The following is a 22555-nucleotide window of genomic DNA, read 5'->3' on the forward strand; positions in this document are numbered from 1 at the left end:
ATGAAATAAGTAGAACCCCGTTTAGTGTCAACGCCTAATAAATATATATTCGTTTATACATATATTGTACATTTATGTTATTTAATAGAGCATATAAGGGGTCATTCATAACCTAAGACACGTGGTTGATTTTTTCACTTAATTATTAGTGGTCAGACTCGGTCAAGCATCATCTTTCTTTTTTTTTTTTCGCTTGGGTCTTATGTGATTTTTCTAGGCATATTTTTCGTTCCAGACCGCAGACCTATTTTTCTTCGGTCTCACTATGTGGACAGATTTTTTTCGGTCTCAATTTATGGATCGATTTTCCGGTCTTAACTTTATTATGAGTGACCAAATTTCGTTTTTTTCTAGATCAACCGTCATTGATTTTTTCAAAAAATCTCAAAACTACACAATATATACAATTGCTAAGGCCTAAGATCATTTTTAATTAATTAAGACCGGAAGAAGTGGACTTCTATTTTCTCTAAAAGTTAGGACCAAAGGAAGGTAGAAGGAATCGAAAGGAGATACTTTTAATTTGATCATTCATCTCAAGAGATGTCTGAAATCACGTATTCCATGAGAGAAGACGGGATTAAAATTCATCCGATCTATCTCTGTTGAAACATCACATGACGTCATTGTACTTGAAAATACATTTTATAAACAACTTAGTTTGAGAATCGGTCTAGACTTATTTTTATGGGATAGAACTAGAGCGAATTTTTCCTTTGGACCGATCTAGACCGGATTTTTCTATAAGACCGGTCCAGACCCAGCTTTTTTGTTGGTCCGAATTCCTTTGGTCCAACAAAAAATATAACTGTCTCAGACTAATAGTAAAACACTAAGTAATATATCAGATTTGTAGCCATTTTCTATATATTAATTATACGTCCAGTTAAAAGATACTCTTGGTACTTGGTACTAAAATATAGAGTTCTTTTTAAAGTATAAAAATACTGTGATAGATAGAACTGGTAAAGTAGGCCTATTTAATACTATAAATTAAATACATAACATCACCCCCCCTCCCCCTCCAACAATTGAGCCGGGGGTTAAGTTGATTAATGTGCCTTGTCAACATGGTCCCAGATTCTCACAGTCCAGATTAGTTCGCCAATCTTGCTCACTAGGGTCACCGGGATCCATTTTTCCTCACGTTTATGGTAACTTTTACACCATATCTTCATTCCTTTGGTGTATCCTCTATCATTTACAATAGGGAACTTGATTCAGATTTCAGTAGAGGTGGTGTATGGGAGGCAATGAAACCATCTTGGAAGGTTCGTACTGGACGAGCTAACTGAAGTTCAGCCGGAGTTCGCCCACCATTGAGCGATGTAGAGCGATATAAGAAAATTAGTTCATCTAGAGAATATTTGGTTTCTTTTTTAGCATGTTCTTCACAATTCTAACTGCTCTTTCTGTCTGATCATTCGATTCAAGGAAATATGGAGGGGAGAGTTTGTGCCTTACTCCCATTCGCTTAACTTTGGTTTTAAGCATGAATCACTGAACTGAGGTCCATTATCTGAGTGGACAATTCGAGGAAATCCAAGCCTTGTGAACCACGAGAATAATTGCTTGAGTGTCGCTTCAGTGGAAGTACTTGACATAGTTGCAGCCTCAATCCATTTGGATCCCGAGTCCATCAGTACCAGAACATCTTTGCCGTTTGTTTTGGCATAATCGAAATGAATGCGGTACCGGCAGGAGTAAAGGGGACATATTTTGACATATCGATACTGGGCCACCACAATTTCTGCCGCGCTATGGCTTTCATTTTCACAATGCCACGGTGGGTCAGGTGTAGTTCCTCCAAAAAAATTTGTTGCAGAGACTTGGGTACTACCAGCTGAATACCTCCCCCCCCCCTCCCTACAGCAACTCATTCTGAATAGAGAAACAATTCCTCTTCCTGAGGTAGGCTCTAAACTCGACTTTGGACCAATCCCCAGACTTTGCAGCATTCGTGGCTTGATGTTGATCGTCGTCGTCATCATACGCCTTCAAAGTTCCTCCTCACAAGAAACTGAGTACCGGAACAAACCAATAGGGATATTGACTGTTAGGAGTTCTTTGGTGCGTTCATCTAACTCTTCAATTACTTGTCTGCGGAGAGCCAGGGGTACCGGACGTGCTCGTATATACCTTGCCTTACCATCAACTTCAACGAGAACCTCAGCCTTTGAGTGCATAGCAATATGACCAGGGGAGTCTTCGGAAAGTTCTTCAAAATCACGGTTAAAGGATTCCATTTTTCCATCACATTCTTCAACAGCATGCCACAGGGAACTAGGTGAGTGTAAGAAGACCAACTTCAGGTCTACGTCAGGTTAAGATCCCAAAATTAGCTGGTCCACATCCGTAATAAGAAATTCCAATCGTCCTTGATCGGACCCATTCATCAGAATGGGTAAGGCACAGGGCCATAAGTTGGCATTTTATTCCCTCTATATACCGTGATATGACCAGTGACTTTAGAGCTTGGGAACGTAGGGGCCATACTCCTTGGGAGAAGGTTCACTTTGGCACACAAATCGATTTATTAGGAAACCAACTCTCCATTCACGATCAGGTAGACATAGGCTATTTGAGAGGGTTCTGAAAGGGAGACGTGGAACGTACACCCCGTAACAGTGTTACTCACCACTGACTTGCTACAGGAAGCAAAGTCATCAGTGTCATTGGACTAGCGGCACTTCTAGCCAATTGCAGGACAACTAGTGCAGCGGGTACAAGTGTATACCCACACAAATTACAGGGCTTCTTTGAATGTTGGACATCCCCCCGATAACAGTCTCAACGAGAATTGCTACTTTCGTACAATGTGTTCCCTTGGAGTATTATCGGAAATGAGAACGGCTCTATCGGAGTTCATCTAACGGGAATGGGTCTACACATTCTGTAAAAGTCGTCCCAGCTGGACCTTAAGTATTATTCACGATAGTTCCAAAAGGAATCCTCTTTATAGGAAGTTAGAATCTGTCAGGCAGAAACGCTCAAAAAATACAGATTCAATCAGGAAGAATGCTTCATTTATGCCCCGGATAAGAGTCTTCATCTTCTCTGGGCTTTAGTTGCAGTGCTTTGTGCAACTGTTGTACTTGAGAGAAAAAAGTAAAGGAGTAACGCTGCCTTCTTCTGTGAACACATGTATCCAAATAAAGAGAGATAGGTTCTAAAGTCATACCTCCATATGACCCAACGGTGACTCCTTTTCGGGCCCGCCATGTCAAAAGGTGGGTATTGTGAGACACCAAAATGGCTCTGGCTTGCTTCTGGCAAACTGGTAAAGCAGTTGTTTGCTGTGTTCTCAGCGTCTGTTATTATCTTATTGATATCCTGGATAAAATACATAAGACTTGGAAAACGAACAACCTTGAGGTCCGAATGAGAAGCTTACCATACTGGAATAAAAACACCATTCCCATTCATAAGGTTTTCAAGAAACATCTTTATATAAATTTATTTTAGAACTGCCAAATTTAGTCGTAAACTAAATTGGAATCCCGTTTAAATGGGGTCTACTGCCATAATTACAGTAGTATTGCTAAAAATGAAAATTGGGTGCAATTTGTGGCTCAACCGGTTTTTTTTTGGGTTTTTTTAGTTGGCAAACTGAAGAGTTAATTCTCTTTTCCTGACCTGTTGTTATTTTTGTTTAATTCCTTAAGAGTGGACTTCATTTTCACTACATACAATTATATACATAACCGGATTGAATATTTGTGTGTGATAACTAAATACGGGTTGAAACCCTCAGGGTTTGTTGTGGAATTACAATTATAAGTCCTTGTAGTATTCAAAGTAGAATGGAGAACTGACGTCGGAGTAATTCTCGCTCCTTCCTTGTCAGAGCTGATTGTAACTAATCGCCTCAGTTAGCTTTTCATATGGAAATAAATATTACTTATTCTATGTGTATTAGGGGATCCGTAGGGGAAAAGATCTGGAGTGAATATGTTAAATATTTTATACTTTAACTTTAAATCTATAGAAACTTTATGAAAAATGAATAAACTAATATTATTCAAATCAATGATAAAAGATATCGCTGAACAACTAGTTTTAAAAAGAATGATACGCTATAACTATTTAATCCGATTGTGAAAATTTTTGATTGGCTCCTTCTACGTTTTCAATATAATTACCAAGAGTTTTGATATGAAAAATAAGTAGTCGCCGTCATAGCTGACCAAAACATTCAAATCGTAGAAGTAATAAATAGGTATGTTAATAACATAGAGGGCGCTTTCAATATTTATATAATCTATCTTCACTGTATTTTAGATTTTATCAAGGTTAATAGAAATACAAGGTTATACCATAACGCGTCTACAACTTCCACCGCGCTTTTAATATTGACGTAATAGTAGATGGGTGGTTGTGTGTTTTTGTCAACTTTGGTTAGATGGAGTTGCACAGATTAAGTATAAGTAAACATTAAAGTATTACATTTACTCCATCTTACATTAAGTATATTTGTTTCTCTAAGAATTACCTGGGCGCGAACACACACTGAATTCAAGAGAATAACTTCTCCTGAGCGCGTTGTCCATGAGCTACGGCGATTCTATAAAGTTTGTTTTTCTTGGCCAGCAGTCCCTACTTTACATTAAATTGAAAATTCTAGCAATAGTTACATCATAGACTATGAGTGGTTGCGGTTTTTGTCAAAATCTGCCTGTCTTGCGTAGCAGTCGGTACAATACATAAGATTGAAAATTGGAAAAGTATCAGCCAAATCTCTTTTCGATTGGGTCAAATTGAATTGAGTCCTTTCCATTCGAACTTTTTCCACTCGTCAATAAATATTGCGAACTCTTTAAAAAAATCCCAAAGGCGTCATTTTTTCTTGAAGATGCGTTCTCTGAGAGTATCTCGCTTCTTGTGACCAAGTTTTCAATGATTAGAATGCACCACTGATTTCTTATAAACTCAAGAAACTCGGCAGTATCAAGAAATTCAGGGTTAGTTTTGGAAAATAACTTGAGAGCCCCAATCGTAGACTCGTGGAAAATTGAATCTGCAAGTCTTCTCGATGGCTGTAGGATGTAAAGCTTTCAGAGACAGCTTGTGGGCTAATTTCACTTGAAAACTTGATTCCATAGAATAAATTTCTCGAATATGAGCAAAGTTGGGACGTAGAAAAGTAGATCCAGAAAGTTAAATATTAGGAGCAACAAAATATTCATTTCCTTGAAAGCAGTTGTATATATTTATATTTATACACTGTATCTATTAAGAGAAATATCCTCTTCGTGTTGTCTTAAGGACGACGGATTGATGTTTGTAGAACTTTATCCCATAGATACTCAGTGTAAAATTTTCTATTGATAGTATGATTTTCGACAGACAATGGCAACAATTCTGAATCCAATTTCCCACAAAGACTTCATGATATAGTTATATTGGTGTAACAGAAATCTAGTGGTCAAGTTTGTCACCGGTACGAGAGTGACAACGTCCATATACTTTCCTCCTGCATATTTGATCATGAAAGCGAGGACTGTTTTAGTGGCCTGGTTGTTTTCCTGTCCAAAATCTATCCTTTAGGCAGAATAAATTACGATTACAGAATAAGATTTTCGACAATTGGCCTTCCAGAGCGTGATGCATCTTTGACATCAAAATTTCCGGAACAGAATCGACGAAACCAATATTGCAAGTAATTGCTACTGGAGTATCAAGCCCATCAAGACTATTCACATTTGCAGCCGCCTGACTTCCGTTTTCGCCTTTATCGAAGAAAAACTGTGAAATAGGGCGTATTTTCTCTTCACTAATGTCCATCTTTGACGCACACAAAAACAATACTGAGTCAAACAATCACAAAAGTGCCCGAGAAGTTTTTTAAGTACGAAATCTTATCTTTTTAACGGAGCCTAACGTAAACCGATTTCATTTATGGAAGACAAGATATACCTTAGTAAAGTCATCTATTGTAAAAATAACAGATTACTTTTTACTACCCTTGTTATGAAAAAGAACAATATTATAAAAACACGTTTTATGGAAAACCATGTTGCAAAACTAAATACCTTGAAACCACATCCAAGAACTTACGAAACATTATTCATATTTTTCATTATAATACACTTCAAAAAGCCAAAAAGAAACGAAACCCTGGATCAAAGTATTTTAGTCTCAATTACCAATAATTTTATTATGAGAAAATTATAATTAAAGTCTAACAGGTAAAAATCAATTATATCTAAATATTTTGATGGGATGACATGATGGATCTATGGAAACAAAAGATATTCATATTTTTTTGAATTTTTAAGAACATAGGAAGGAGCGTAGTATTTATCTAGGGGCTGAGCACGAATATAAGGATGGGTTCCATCAAACCATTCACCAGATTTGATGAGTTTCTGAATGTATGTTAAATTAGTTTTTTCTGGATAATCCCCCCAGCGAGGTTTATCATTTTTCTGAGCGGAGAGCAATTTTCGACGAATACCTTCGGGCTGAAAGCACCTGTAAAAATGAGTGTGACATAGTAATGTAAATTTTTAAAATAGGAATAGAGCGTTTTCTTGTGACGTCAGGATTAATTAAATCGGCCATCTTGGAGGAGGCCTAAACTTGTCTAATTTTATGCTAGCTGCCGAAAGAATTGGCTAACTACCAATTGATTATAAGCTTATTTTTTGTTTTTGTTTTTTTAGAAAAAAAGGTTGTGAAATACAATAAAGATTCATGACTTGTTATGCATTTTTATATTTTAAAGCCATTTGATGAAGTTTCATCAAGGTTATTTGGAGGTTTGTCCATATTATCTGGTAAAAATATGAAATATGAGCCTCCAAGATGGCGTCGTTGCCTCCAATGAATATGCAATTAGTGACGTCAATAAAAACGATCTATTTATATATATTATAATTACCAAGAGCAGTGATAGCCGGCATAGTGTCCCAGAGTCCCTATATTCCAGACTTTGACATCATGTGAAGCCACATAGACTCTAAATTCTTTTTTTAATTTCTTATGTTTATATGCATTTTTTCTTAGAAGCATAGCGTTATTCCCATAAACTTTCCTTAGCATGCCAATCGTGCATGCATTATATAGTTGCAAAAGTTTCTCAGTTTTTGAATCATATAAGAGGCTTAAAATACCAGGATCATCTGCTTTCAGCCAAAAAAATCCAAAAACTGTCCATCGATATCCAAACTTAATTGGCTCCGTATAGCCTTCATACAACTTTAAAAAGAGTAGCACTGAGCGATTTGGTATTTCATCGGAGTCAAATAATAGGAATAAGTCATCGTCATGTTTATCACTGATCATTGGCAACCCCTTCAGACTCATGTGATTGCGAATATAACTTTCAGCTAACCAACCGTTTTCTGTCCATTTTTCATTAAAGTGTGACAATAAAACATAAATCAATTTATCTTGATATTTTCGCAACCAGCCACTTGATAAGCGTTCATATATCTCTAATTTCCTCGGTGTTCCAAATGTAGTGTAGTTTGATTCTTGTATGATATACGCGTCCATAACATCAATAGACGATCCAATTCTCATTTCTAAAAAATCGAATTCATGATTAACTAAAACCCCTTGAATAAGTCTTCGGGGATGTTTCCTTCTTTTGAGAAGTTTTCGTGAGTTTATATGAGTAGCATAATGTCCGTACCATACAGAGTCAGGGATTCCACAATCTGTCCCAAAATAGTTGTCGTTACAAATGCAGTCCTTATTTGATGTAAGAGTCCAATCTGTTCCCTCGATGAAACATACAGTAGCATTGGAAATATTTCTATAAACAAATAAAATAATTAGAATAAAATTTATTTATAACTTAACTATAATCAGACTTGGATATTGAACCCAAAAGGAGCGCCGTTTATTTTTGAATGCCAGAGCATCAGACTGGAAAAAAAATTGAACGAGGAACGAAAAAATATTAAAACTGCATTCATTTAGCCGTTTAACTCTTCGCTCTTTTTTATTCTTTCCCAAAGATATCTTATATCCAGGGACCAAAGCTCATACCAAGTAGACGAAACAACGACCATATGATCATTCTGTAGCCAAATTTAATTGCCTGATCGAATATTTTTTTATCCGTTAGGGCTAATGAGGGTAAATTACTCGTTAAATAAGTACGCAACCTCCATAAATTTACTGTCATAGTTGAATTCACAAAGTGAATTCTACGAAGGGAAGAAAAAATGGCATACGTCTAATGAAGTGACGTCATCTGGCGTACTTTAAAATTGATATCTCGCAAGGGGAAAAAAGTTTTTTGTGCCCTAATAAATTTGAACATTAGTCATTTTATTTTTAATGAAATGAAGGGGAATTTGTCAAAAAAGGAGGGGTCAACGGCTCCAAACCCAAATATAATCAAATTAATGTTTATCTTAACTATAACTTACTTGAAATATTCTGTTGGTTGAGTGTCGTCTATTAAAGGGCCATCTCTCAAGTTGATGCTTTGAATTTGATCCCATTTTTCTACATCAAAATTTTTGAACTTCCAATACTCTTGAGGTACAAAAGACGATGTAGGATAACTTTCTTCATTTTTTTAAAAGAAGTCTTTTAGAATTCAATTCATGTATTGGCTGAGAACTTTTATGGAGCCTAGGTACGAATATCGTGATAATTGGTATCTGAAATTACTCCATAATTTTCAATAATTCTCAGCTAGATAAATAATTAATAATCTAATAAAGGATTTGTAATTTGTCTACATAACTACATAGTTTAAAACATTCACAGAAAATGGAATCGAAGGAATCATTTGGACAAAAATCGTTTTATACAGTGTAGTCCTGAATTAAAGTCCTATTAACGTGAACGTCAATTGACTAAATTAAGACTTGTGTATCAAGATTTCGTTACCAAAGTCAGAATTATTGCGACAACCCACACTGCAAATAAAGTACAAGAATGGTACAAAGTCAATTTTGAGTAGTTTTGGGGCAAAAACCTTATGGCCTCAATCTTCACCTAATCTAAACTCCATCTACTTTGCAATGTATAGTATCGTTGAAGGGGAAGCCAATGTAGTTTTCTGGCTCAACAGGACTCCCTGATGGTAGCTGCATAGGCAAAATATTCCGGAAGACGTGTGTACTAGCTGTGACTTGTAAGTCAGCGACGAGGCTTCTATGCCAAGTTTTTCAAAGCTAGGGCAAGTACATTAAATGAGATATTGTTCATTTTTAATAAGACAATATTAAACCTATAAAAAAGCATTAATAGATAATGTAATACAAACCATAATCTATAATTATTTTAATTTTTAGGAAGGACTCTAATTTTGGATTACACTATACCTATATTTTAAATAATAACTGACAACTAATTAATTAATTCTTTATTTAATTTGCAAGCCTCAAAAGTTCTATTAATTTATATAAACCAAACTCAATGAAGATTACTGTTGAATATAGAAGCCTTCACAGAAACAAAATTATACATTAGATAATTAAATATGTACACTAGGGTGTCCCAAAAGATAAGACGTAAAACAAAAATAATGTTTTAAATCTAATAGACATACACTTTAATCCCAGGGCTAACCTGGAATGAAGTCCAAATATAGTTGAAAATTTGTATTTTTTGATTTTTATCAATAAGCTGGTAGGACCTACAAGTATTCCCAAATCTCAGTCCCGCCTCTATATTTAGTCTAAGGGGGTCCTAGATGTGAAAATAGTCCAATTCAAAATGTGAATAATCTAGTTCAAAATGGAATAATCCATTTCAAAATGAGAATAGTCCGGTTCAAAGTGGAAATAGTCCACTTGAAAATTGATTTGGATTGAAAATTGTGGACCTTTAAAAAAAAAAATGACTTTCGTTAAGAAACTACATATTTTTGAATGACCCTGGTATAAGACCAAAAATTAAAAAAATTGTTACTTATATACCTATATATAGTGTAATTAAATACATCGTAACAATAAATTATTTTAAAACGCCATATCTTCAATATTTAAAGCAGTACTGACTTTAGTTTCTATACGCACTAGCGATACATCTTGCACAGGCATCTGTAGTAAATTTTTGTATCACAGCTCCAATTCTCTTAGCTTATTTTCTTAAATTGATAAATTTTTATTTTGAATTTGATTATTTTCATTTTGTAAGTGACAGTTTTCATTTTGAATTTGATTGTTCTCATTTTGAGTTTGATTAATAGATTTTGAAATGGACTATTCCCATTTTGAATTGGACTATCACTTTGAATTAAAAGTGGTATATAAGATATTTAATTTATTGATAAAACATCAATCTCTTTAAAAAATATAATCATTGCAATCTTTTTTTTACTGTATGTATTGGAACAGTTTCGAAAATTGAACACTAATACCAACATAAGGTATATAATAAAATAAACTCGACACATTTCTTTATAATAATCTTGTGTAGATAATTTCAAACCCAGTTGAAATGTTGTGCTCAATTACTCAGAGGTTATGCGGATGATATAGAATTGTACATAACAAATTTACATCTATTTACTAAAATAATACTTATGGGATTTCTGTAATTTGCATTGAAGTATTTTATGTCCCAATCCTCCCTACTCTTAAGTCATAGTTAAAGTTTAAGCTCAAGTCAACTCCTGTAATCTTTGTTCAAGAATGAAAAAATGTACCATGTATTTGTTTAGCTGAGATCAAATAGAAAAGAAAAAGTGGATTTTTAAAAAGTTACTTGAATATTTATGGGACATCTTACTATGGACCCTTTTTGGATTTTTTTTTAACTTACTTGGATCACTAAAAGAATGAATATAATTCCAAGTCCTGGATGGCGAATATATTTCTTCTTCAACATCATAAAAGATCACATTTTTGATACAGTACTTATAGTATACTTTGCTGAATAACCCATAAGAAAATAAGTTGTTGATCTTTACAAGAACATTACCATAGACTAGTGTACACTCTGAGTGACGATTTGTTCCTATATACCTGACTTGATTTTATAAAAAGTTTCTATTTTCTTAAAAGCGTACAAGAAAATCTACAATTTCATAATATCTGATACACACGGAGATAACAACGATTTTATGCATGCCTAGGAGACACAGTTGATGATGTATTCATATCTATCGTATCATGAGTGAAATTTATGTTTTCTTCATTATGTATGACAATTATTTTACCCATACAGCATGCAATGAAAGAAATAAAATTTAATTAATTCATATAATATAGATAACTATCTAAATTAATTGGGACAATTGAATCATTGATAATTTATATATGATCGAATTTTGTCTTATCATAAATATATGTTAACTAGTAGCCATTTTGTAGTTATATACATTATATTACAATAGAAATAAAATAATAAATGTATAAGACTCTCTAGTAACATAAAGTATGTAGTAGTAACCATGTTTCATCCTCAGAGTGAGCTTATTAGGAGGCTAGAAGCTGAAAAATCATCTTCATGTTATACCTGAACATTTTTTTACATTGTAAAATTTAATTGGTTTTTGGAGTAGCATTTCTACCAGATGTAGCATGCAATTTCGAAGGAGCAATGATTGTAAAAATAAATAACTTTTCAGTTGGTAGAATTGATGTATAATATAGCAATAAGAGAGAGAGAGAGAGAGAGAAGGATTTAGAAAGATGAAGAGAAAGATGTTTAAAAACTGCTGTGGTGTACAAGTTACGATTTTGTACAAATTGTAACTTGTACAAACATATTGTTCAAGTTAGAACCGAAAAAGTTATATGAATCATTAATTAATTATAAATGAACAATTTAAAAGATAATTTCCTTAGATGATCCATCTATTAATGGTGTAATTTTGGACTCATTTATTGATTTTAATTACTTGGATTGATGATTATTATTTAGCAAATTATTATAATTGAATGTTAATCGTAAATACGTAATGAATAAGTAAATTTAATAGATATAAATGCCTTATGATCATCAATAGTAATCTAATTACTGAATTTCTAATTAAATAATTAGTAGATTCTTGGAGTTCTCCACCCCAGATATTGGGTATTATAGTATCCTCTAGGACTTTGGCTTAGAAAATGTATTGAATCTTGGAGTTTTCTTATATAAAAAGCTAATAAATAATATTAGTTTTACTTATTTTAAGACAAAATATATTACAATAGATTGAAGCCTTGTTCTGTATATTGTATACACGTTTGAAACCTTTTCAAACTATAGTTACTTTATAGCCATAGAGTTGCCACATGTTTCAGACATATAGCACATTATACAAAATTAGTAGATTTTGCCAAATCGATTCATGAAATAGATAAAATTTTCATCAACAGTATAAATAATTGTTAAATATATCTAAATGAAAATTAGAGTAAAATTTGAATATGTAAGCATTACGAGAAAAATGTCATTTTCGGGATCTATAATGCTAAGAATATGCTTTTGGGTCCGAAAATTAAGGCTAAAATTGAATTTTTGATCAAGAGAGAATAAAGGAATATAAAAAAATAAGGAATCAATAAATGTTTCAATGGTAACTGTGGAGAGTGAAGATTCCTATTTTAATTCTTAAATAAAGATAAGAAAATGAATCACAGTCATTATATCAATTTCCTTGTAGGCTTGGGTTTTTATATTGCTACCCCTGGAGTTTTGTTGAAGAGTTCAAACTGGCAGCCCTGGTTGTGAGACGTAGTAATTGTAACTTGTACAAGGGGAGTGTACAAGTTGCAACTTGTACACAATTTAAACAGTATTTATAATGCGAAGATTGAGCTTTAGTCTACGTTTGTTGTACGTAAAGAGAAGAAGAAGAAGCTGAAATAGGGGGTTTAGAGGGAGAAGGAAGGAGAAAGAGAGAGTGAGAGGGCGTGTTTGGAGGTGGATAAAGAGAGACAAGAAGAGGGAGAGAGAGAAGAGTTGCTGAGAGCGGCGTATGGGGATAGGAAGGAGCCCGATAAGAAAGAAAAGAAGTAAAGTGGATAGTTTGTGTAAGCCGCTAAGCTACGGTTGTGTTTGAGTGTGGAATCAAAATCAAAATAAAAACCGCCAATGACCTGAAAACAAGATGACGGGACTCACTACTTCGGACACGGATCCGAACTTTGCGGTAATTCTGGAATTTCTGCATCGGTTTGGTAAGGATATATTCGGAGAGAGTTGGAAATTACGGATCAGCCCTTTGGAGGAGGGCCTGGAGTCCTGTTCGGGGCCGCCGTCCCCATTCCTTGTGGATCTGATTGTGAAGCTTCTCCGCAAAGTACACAAGTCCATTTCTGCGGATCGTTGGGAGAAATCCTTGATTCGGTACTTGAGTGGAAGGGAAGAGGATGCCAAAGCAGAAATGCTGGACTCTGGGTTCGCATCCCTGAGTCCAGAGGTCAAAATACGGATTCTAAGATCTCTCTGTGAATCCCAATTCGAATTTAATGTGAAATTTAAGAACTCCCTCTCGCATAAGAAGGATCTGCGATCCTCCCCCTTGGGGCAGGATAAGCGGGGGGATCTCTATTGGTACTTTGAAGATGAAGAAGGAACTCTCCGCATCTACAAGGAAGACCTGGACGAAGAAACATGGGAACTCGTTGCTAAAGACAAAGCCTCCTTTATTCTTCTCCTCGATAAACTTAAGAATAATGGTCTTAGTACAAAAGAGCCCTCGCCATCCACTTTGGATGACGAAGCCTCTCTGCAGGACGGACTTGAAAATATTATTCTTGATACTAGACCCGTTCCGAATTCAATTGAACACTCTAACGCTACCAGTGTTGCTAATAGTGACTTAGAGGAGGATACTTCACCTCTCAACCCTTCTTCACCTTCAGAAGATAAATCCACAGATAGAAATACCTCTAATAAAGTTGTTATGAGAACTGAAGATAATGAAAAAAAGTCCATCCAAGAAAAATGTCGTGGTCCATTGCAAGATCACAAACCTGCTGTTGATAATCGATTAGAAGTATCTAAAAACACAAATGAAAAAAATTATTCACTGTCTACGAGTCCTATTCAACAGAGAACGACCTCCTCCATACCGAAAATGATTATTAAAAGGAATGAATCCCATTCGTCCTCATCGTCTTCTTATAAAATATCTTCAGATCATTCGAAAAATGTAATTGCATCAAGTGAAAAGTCTGCTATAACCAAAGTTAATACGGACGACGACGTTTTGCATAAGCAATCTATACAAAAAAGTATCTCCTCATCTCTTACTCTCAATAAAGTAAAGAATATACCAGAGCCAAAGCCTTCTTTTAATATAGAATCCACTTTATCTAATGCTTCTGATACTAAAGTCAAAGTTAAATCAGAAGAAAAATTGTTTACTCCCTATTCTTTGGAAAAAGAACATTCCTCTAAATCCGTATCAGTATCGAAATTAGATACAAAGGAAGATACTATGCTGCATATGGGTCCTCTAAGTGCTATGCCTCAGGAAAAAATGCCTGATCGTAAGATTTTAGTTACAAACAAGACAGTCGATGTTATTGATGTTAAAAAAAGAGTTGAAATAATTGATGATAAGCTTTCTGATGATACCAAGTCTCATATAGGTGTGAATGAGCCACTCCATTCCAAAAAAGTAAGTGATTTGCATGACAAAAAGTCACTAGATCATAAAACTACTATAAACGTCAAACAACCCATCAATAATGATAAAGTGAGTGATACGCATTCAAAAAAGTCGTCAGATAACCAATCGACTTTGAAAGTCAATAATCAACCAATCAATCCTGAAAAAGTTAGTGATTCGCACAAATCTAGCATCAAATTTGGGAAAGTTAGTGATTCGCATTCTGAAAAGTCACCTGATGATAAACCAACTATGAAAGCGAATGAACCTGTCAAGTTTGGAAAAGTTGGTAATTTGAATTCTAAAAAGTTGCCTGATCATAAATCTGTAATGATAGTGAAGGAGCCTAACACTTCCAAGAAAGTTATTAATACACACGATTCAAAGCCAACAGATCAAAAAAAAGTTGTGAAAGTTAATGATCCGATCAAGTTTGGAAAAGTTCATGATTCGCATTTTGAAAAGTTGCCAGATCATAAATCTACAATTAAGGTTAATGATCCCATCGGCTCCGAAAAAATTTGTCATTCACAAACTAAAAAATCACCAGATCATCATATATCTACTAAGAAGGATACTATCAGATCGGAAAAAGTTACTGGTTTACATGCTAAAAAGTTGCCAGATCCCGTATCTACTAAGAAAGTAAATGAACCTTTAAGGGCTGAAAAAGTTATTGATTTACACGCTAAAAAGTCGCCCGATCCCGTATCTACTAAGAAAGTAAATGAACCCATAAGAGCTGACAAAGTTAAGGATATACACGCTAAAAAGTCGCCAGGTCCTGCATCTACTACGAAAGTTGATGATCCTATTAGATCGGAAAAAGTTAGTAATTTACACGTTAAAAAGTCGCCAGATCCTGTATCTACTACGAAAGTTAATGATCCCATCATATCGGTAAGAGTTAGTGATTTACATGCTAAAAAGTTGCCAGATTCCGTATCTACTAAAAAAAGTTAATGATCCTACCAGATCGGAAAAAGTTAGTGATTTACAGGCTAAAAAGTTGCCAGATTCCGTATCTACTAAGAAAGTTAACGATCCCATCAGCTCGGAAAAAGTTAGTGATTCAATTATTAAAAAATCACCAGATCATCATATATCTACTAAGAAAGTGAATGACCCTATCAGATCTGAGAAAGTAAGTGATTCACATTCTAAAAAATCAGATGATCAAAAATCTACTCTGAAAGGAAATGAGTCTATCATGTCTGAAAAAGTGTTTGATTTATACGATAAGAAGTCGCTAGATCATAAATCTATTGTAAATGAGGCTGTCAGATCAGGAAAAGTTAGTGATTTGCATTCTGAAGTGTTGCCAGATCATAAACCTGCTGTAAAAGTGAAACAGCCCATTAATGTGGAAAAATTTATTGATCCACTTATTTATAAATCACCAGATCACAAATCCGCCAGGAAAGTTAACGAGCCCATTATTTCCGAAAAAGGTAGTGATTCGCATTCTAATAAGTCGCCAATTCATAAATCTACAATGAAAGTAATTGAGCCCATGAAATCTGATAAAGTTAGTGATTCAGATGCTAAAAAGTCAATAGATCAAAAATCTACCACGAAATTGAATGAACCTATCAGATCTGAAAAAGTTAGTGATTCTCATTCTGTAAAATCACCAGAACGCGAATCTACTAGGAAAATAATTGGGCCCATTAAACCTGAAAAAGTTAGTGATTCACATTCTACAAAATCGCCAGAACGCGAATCTACAAATAAAATAATTGGACCCATGAAACCTGATAAAGTTAGTGATCCAGATGCTAAAAAGTCAATAACTATGAAAGTGAATGAACCTATCAGATCTGAAAAAGTTAGTGATTCACATTCTTTAAAATCGCCAGAATGCGAATCTACAAAGAAAATAATTGGGCCCATGAAACCGGATAAAGTTAGTGATTCAGATGCCAAAAAGTCAATAGATCACAAATCTACCATGAAAGTGAATGAACCTATCAGATCTGAAAAAATTAGTGATTCACATTCTTTAAAATCGCCAGAACGCGAATCTACGAAGAAAATAATTGGGCCTATGAGACCTGATAAAGTTAGCTATTCACATTCTGTAAAATCCCCAGAACGCGAATCTACAAAGAAAGTAATTGGGCCAATGAAACCTGAAAAAGTTAGTGATTCACATTCTGCAAAATCCCCAGAACGCGAATCTACAAAGAAAGTAATTGGGCCAATGAAACCTGAAAAAGTTAGTGATTCACATTCTGCAAAATCCCCAGAACGCGAATCTACAAAGAAAGTAATTGGGCCAATGAAACCTGAAAAAGTTAGTGATTCAAATTCTGTAAAATCTCCAGAACGTGAATCTACAAAGAAAATAATTGGGCCAATGAAACCTGAAAAAGTTAGTGATTCATATTCTGTAAAATCACCAGATTATGAATCTACAAAGAAAGTAATTGGGCCAATGAAACCTGAAAAAGTAAGTGATTCACATTCTGTAAAATCGCCAGATTATGAATCAACAAAAAAAGTAATTGGACCCGTAAAATCTGAAACATTTAGTGATTCACATGTTAAAAAGTCTCAAGATCCCGCATCTACAAAGAAAGTTCATGATCCAATCAAATTTGGAAAAGTTATTGTTTCGCATTCTGAAAAGTTGGTAGATCAAACACCTACTATTAAAGTAAATGAGCCCATCACATCTGGAAAAATTAGGGACTCACATTCTGTTAAATCATCTGATAATAAATCTACTATTGAAGTTAATGATCCTATAAAGTCTCGAGAAATTTGTGATTCACACGATAGAAAGTCAACAGATCACGAATCTACGAACAAAGTTACAGATTCCGTTAAATCTGTAAAAGATAGTGATTCAGTCGCTAGTAAGTCGTCAGATCTTAAATCTTCAATCCAGGTGAACGATCCGATCCTTTCTGAAAATGTTACTGACTCACACGCTATAAAGTCTCCAGATCTTAGATCTAAAATCAAAGTCAATGATCCAATCCTTCAACGGGATTCTTCAATCAAAAAATTGCTTGACCATAATACTCCACCGAAGGAGGAAAATAGTACCAAATTGAACACTACTTCTAAATTAGTAAGTGGCGAGAAAAACTTATGCGTGGACTCTGATACAGGTAGTGCTTCATCTGGAAATAAGCTCCTTGATCTCAGATCTCAGATGAAAGAGACTAAATCAATCAAATTGGATTGTAAAATTGAGAAGAAAGGTTCTGTGGTTGTTGAGGATAAATCGGCTTCAACTCATAAAAAATCAAATATAATTGTGCATGATAATAAGGCGTTACAATGTGAAGTTACGTCAAAAAGTACATCTAATATTGAAAAGGATTCCTTAACTTTTGTTGCTTCTGGTATTGAGAGGGATGTCTCCAAGGATCAAAAAGTTCATGAAAAGAAGAAAGAAGGTCAATTCTGTCCCCCTTTGGAAATCCATCACCCAATTACAAAATCCAAAGATACTATTAAATCTGTGGATTCATTTGCAATTCCTGACAATTTAAAAACTAAATTGGTTGTAAATACTAGCAAAGAACATCTGATTGAAGTTAATAAAAATAAATCCCTTCGCGATAAAGGATCTCAATTGCATTTGAAGGATAATCTTCTATCTACAAAAAGTCCAGACACTTATTCTTCTGAAGATCAGTCCGATGAATCTAAAACAGATGACACAAATAAAACAGATTTAAGTAAAAATCAATCATCATCTCAAGAGTCAATTACAAAAGAAAAAGGGATTAGTAGTAGTTCTATTAGTATGGATTCAATTCCGTCAAGTAATGTTCCGAAGGAAAAATTGGATTTGTCAAATTTATCTCCATCTTCTGACATACAATCGAAAAATGTACTTAAAGAAGTTGATTCAATTAAGACCAGTAAAATAAAGGATGATATTGCACTGAAAGAACCCATTTCAGCTAATATTTCCTCAGTAAGGAAAGACTCTCCTGGCATTGTTTCAGTAACTGATCTTATCGGTAATATTAAAGCAACGTCTTCTAAGATGTCCTCATCATCTTCACTCTTTGAAGCTAAAGACCTCGCTTCAAATAAACAATCCAATTCTCCAAGTCCGTTTGAAAGTGATCATAAAAATACTTTGGTTCCTTTAAGTAATGAAGATGATGATTTTTCATCAACGACTACAACTATTAATAAAAAGGATTCAATAGAGAAGTCGGCGACTTCTCCAGACTTGATAGCCGAAAAAAACCCTACTAAAAAAGAAACTGTGGCAAATGTTGTTAGTGTATCCGAAAAAAGTGAATCAGAACAGTCGGATCAGCAAAGTTGTGATTCAGTTTCTGCACACGGGATAAAGACAAAAAGTGATGGTATTACTTCAGAAAAAAATAAATCTCTAAAAAGTGCAAACCTCATTACACCATCTGGTTCGACGAATCCTGGGAATAAAAATAATGATGGAACTAGGTCGTCTAATGTTGAAAAAAAAGAATTAGATTCTTCGAATCAAAGTTATATTCCGACTAAAGAAGAAGTCGAAAAGACCTTAGCCATTGAGCCAGAATGTCAAAATGAACCCACTGAAAAAGTTCCTGATGTTACTACGGATGATTCCTCAAAATCTGAAATAAGTAAAGAACTTGACAAGTCAGAATCGGTACCATCTTCTCCTCCTAAGTATATGCCTCTCAAGAAGCGTGGTCTTACAGAGTCCCCTACGGAATTTTTAGATGGAGCTAAAAAATCTAAAGTGGACAACGATTCCCCTCTTGTTGTAGAAGAAGCTGTAGAAGAGCCCATAATGATTATTAAGGGTGAAGGAGAGGGTGCTCTTAATGATGCAAGGAATAATGGTAGAATCAATGGGGGAAAAGTGGGTGAGCAAAATAAGGAGGATTCTGTAAAAACATCTCCGGCTGCTGGTAATGAAGAAGATGACAATAAAATTCCAATCAAAAAGAGTAAAAGTCGTTCAAATAACAATAATGTTGTCAAAAAGCGCCAAGAGTCTTCTCCCCCTCCTCCACTTCGACAGTCAAGACGTTCAAGTGGACGCATTGCGAGTCTCCGTATTAAAGAGGCAGAAAGGAGGCAACGAGAGGAAGAGGAAGCACTTTTAGAGTTTAAAGCTCATCAAAAGAAAAAAAATAATAGTATAAAGGAAGTCTTGAAACCAGATTTAAAGAAGAAGAAGAAGAAACAGCCTCAGCAAGAATCCGACTACGAAGGAGAGGAAATCGATGATGAAGATGGGGATAATAGTCTCCAAGCAAAGCTCAAAAAACGCAAGAAAAAAAAGAAAAAAAAGCGAGGTGAACAAAATTTGAAGGAATTTGAGAAATACTCTTCTGGCTCCGACTCTGATGATGAAGAGAATGCCGAAGATGACTTTGACGAAGAATATGGTGCAGAAGAACGGATTGTTCACGTAGAGGATGATGATTTATTCAAATCGGATCACGAATTTTCATGTGAGTCTGATGTACCTGAAGAAGAAATTACTCCAATAAAGCACGCAAGGACACTTGTTAAACGGAAGAAAAAGAAGGCGGCTATAAAAATTGAAGAAGTAGAATCTGAGGAAGAGGAGGATGATTTTGCTTGTAAGAAATGTAACAAAGCGGATCATCCAGAATGGATTCTCTTATGCGACTCTGAAGGATGTGAGGTGGGTTGGCATGCATCCTGTCTTAGACCTTCATTGATGGTTATCCCTGAAGGCATTTGGCATTGCCCTGATTGCCAACATAAAATCCTTATTAACAAATTGGAATCTCGGTTTGCCACGTATGAAGTCGTTGTGAAGAAGAGAGAAGCAGATGAAAAAAGAAAAGAGAGACTCGCATTTGTATCCTTATCCCTATCTAAAGTTATTCCTACGAAGGAGCGTGCCAAAAAGAGGAAGGTGAAATCATCAAGTTCGAGTGGTGGGAATTCTAATATTAATTCAGGTTCGAGCGATGATGAATCTAGCTCTGGTTCTAGTTCCTCGGACGATTCTGAGAGTAATGCTGGCCCTTCACAGCGGAGACGGGCTGCACGCAACGTTAATTACAATATGAAGGAGTATGATGATATGATCAAATCTGCTCTTCGAGATGAGGATTTAAAACGTAGAATAGTAGTAGGGGCAGGTGCGTCTTCTGCGGCTATTGCCGCTGGAAAAGAGCCTCGTTCTAATTATGACGAAGAAGATGATGATGACGACGAAGATGATGGTGAGGAAGGGGATGAGATTGACAACAGACCTGGTGTTGGAAAGGGGAAAGATATGTCGAATATACTTGGTGCACAAGGGCAAGAAGGCGATGAAAAGGCGGATCAAGAAGGAGGTGAGGGCCATCAGTCCATTAAAATGAAAATCAATAGAGATTTGTTGACCTCATCCACAACTAAAAAGAAAAAGAAAAAGTTGAGTGATTTAGCTGCTTCCAGTGAGGATGATGGAGAAGATAGTGGCAGTGATTTTCAACTTAGTGCCTCTGAAAAAGAGGATCCTGATGAAGACTTCGAAGTTCCTTCAGATTCTGATGACTCTGAAGAAAGGAACTATAAAAGATCCAAGGGCAAGAAAGGCAGTAGTAATCCCACAAGAAGATCCAGTAGAAACAGAAAAGTCCTCTACGACGATGATTTCATTTTTGATGGTAGCCTAAGCGACGATGAGGGCGATGGGCAAAAGAAGACGAATAACTCTAACAAAAAGAAGAAACGAGGAGGGGGCAAGAGTAAAAGCCGAGATGACTCGTGGACGGAAACAGAGGAGGACTCGGATGAAGACTATGGAAGTAGTAGTCGTCAGAGAAGTGCATCTAAGAAAAACGTCAATATCAAAAGTAGTAGTAGCAGCCGCAAAAGAAAAAGAGGGGGAGAAGAAGATTCAGAGGAAGAAGACTCTGAGGGCTTTGATCGACGAGCTCAAAAGTATCGACTTCAAATTATTAATTCCAAACGGAGAACTCGGGGGAAAAAATTTTCCTTTCACGAGACTCTTTCAGGCTCTTCTTCCTCGGCTGAAAACTTGCCCGAAAAGACTGTAAAAAATACAAATAGTAAAAAACCTACTAAATACTCGGATGATGAATATGATGAAAGTAAATTAGTCGTTGATGAAAGTAAGTCGGAAGAAGATGAAGACGAAGAGGGTCAGGAAGAAGAAGAAGATTAATCACTCATCGGCTGCGCTGATTATGAACTACTGTTATTATTCTTATGTTAATATCTACGTGGTGGTAACCCGGATACTTATTAATCTTTAATTGTGCATCTATTTTAATTAGAAACGAACATTTTTAATGCACTATATAGTACAACATACTTATATATTAAATAGTTGTTCTTTTGGCTATAATCAAAGGATGTTTATTCAATTTTGATGTGTATTAATTTGTGTACTCGTATATTAGGGGAGGTTACTTGCCAATTTTTTGAATTTTGATTACGAGGCTAATGGGGAAAAGTAAGTTATCATGAATAGGTAAGAATATAGCCTAGATGTACAATTTCATTGTACAACAATCAAAATTGTTTTATGCAAATTAAGGAATCTTTAATGACTAAATGCGTAATTTTTGGCGTTTTTTTTGTGTGTAGGTTATGTTTAAACCACATGTCAACCCTTCTGTACTAGTCCTGTAATCGAAATTCGAAAAGGCTGAAAAACAACAACAAAAAAAACCCTAGTGTGCTTATACTTAATATTATTTAGTGTTCTTCAAAATTCCTCTTATTTATTCAAAGTACATAAATAACTTTTTGTCCATGACGCAATATTTTTTTATCTTCAATTTATTCATTAATTATGATAATTATTACACCTACCACTTTTAAATGGATGACCAAATTAAGATGATTTAAAAAAAAAAAAAAAATACAAACCAACAAAGAGTTTTACTTTATAACAACATTATTTAGATGCGTTTCCAACAACCACTCCCAAACAAAACCCCCATGTCATTTTTATCTTAAAATGAAGTTTGTTTAAATTATTCTTATTTTTAAAGCATTTTTCTTCATCCCCCTTTTACGACTTTTAATGTACCAAAAAAATAAAAACTTAAATAG

At 35.0% G+C, this 22555-nt stretch overlaps 2 protein-coding genes across 7 annotated transcripts; one reads left to right on the top strand and one right to left on the bottom strand.

The window, feature by feature from the left end:
* Positions 1–6130: 6130 nt before the first annotated feature.
* On the bottom strand, positions 6131–12126 carry LOC121115676 (beta-1,4-mannosyl-glycoprotein 4-beta-N-acetylglucosaminyltransferase). 6 transcript variants are annotated; one of them, XM_071887717.1, is made up of 5 exons: positions 10735–10917; positions 8942–9196; positions 8385–8882; positions 6884–7762; positions 6131–6474 (listed from the first exon to the last, which is right to left on the bottom strand). In XM_071887717.1, exons 4-5 carry the CDS (start codon positions 7525–7527, stop codon positions 6237–6239), a joined length of 882 nt encoding a protein of 293 aa, XP_071743818.1. In that variant the 5' UTR covers positions 7528–7762; positions 8385–8882; positions 8942–9196; positions 10735–10917; the 3' UTR covers positions 6131–6236. The 6 variants fall into 6 exon arrangements, with proteins under 6 accessions (XP_071743818.1, XP_040565712.1, XP_040565710.1 ...); XM_040709778.2 differs by lacking the exon at positions 8942–9196 and having other exon boundaries at positions 8385–8592; positions 10735–12126; XM_040709776.2 differs by lacking the exon at positions 8942–9196 and having other exon boundaries at positions 8385–8621; positions 10735–10933.
* Positions 12127–12730: 604 nt separating this feature from the next.
* LOC121115675 (uncharacterized) lies at positions 12731–22376 on the top strand. Its single transcript, XM_040709775.2, is given in 2 exon segments — positions 12731–15454; positions 15456–22376. Coding segments are annotated over 2 exon segments (8646 nt in total). The 5' UTR covers positions 12731–13012; the 3' UTR covers positions 21660–22376.
* Positions 22377–22555: the final 179 nt, after the last annotated feature.

Source organism: Lepeophtheirus salmonis, chromosome 4, assembly GCF_016086655.4.
Source record: "Lepeophtheirus salmonis chromosome 4, UVic_Lsal_1.4, whole genome shotgun sequence".
NCBI classification, from domain to species: domain Eukaryota; kingdom Metazoa; phylum Arthropoda; class Copepoda; order Siphonostomatoida; family Caligidae; genus Lepeophtheirus; species Lepeophtheirus salmonis.

Bases quoted from the DNA above. Each gene is read 5' to 3' on its own strand.
- LOC121115676 (XM_040709778.2), bottom strand. From the start codon at position 7,527: ATGAGAATTGGATCGTCTATTGATGTTATGGACGCGTATATCATACAA. The intron at 6,475-6,883 runs GTAATTATAATA...TCATTTTTACAG, and splicing joins GCCGGCTATCACTGCTCTTG to GTGCTTTCAGCCCGAAGGTA.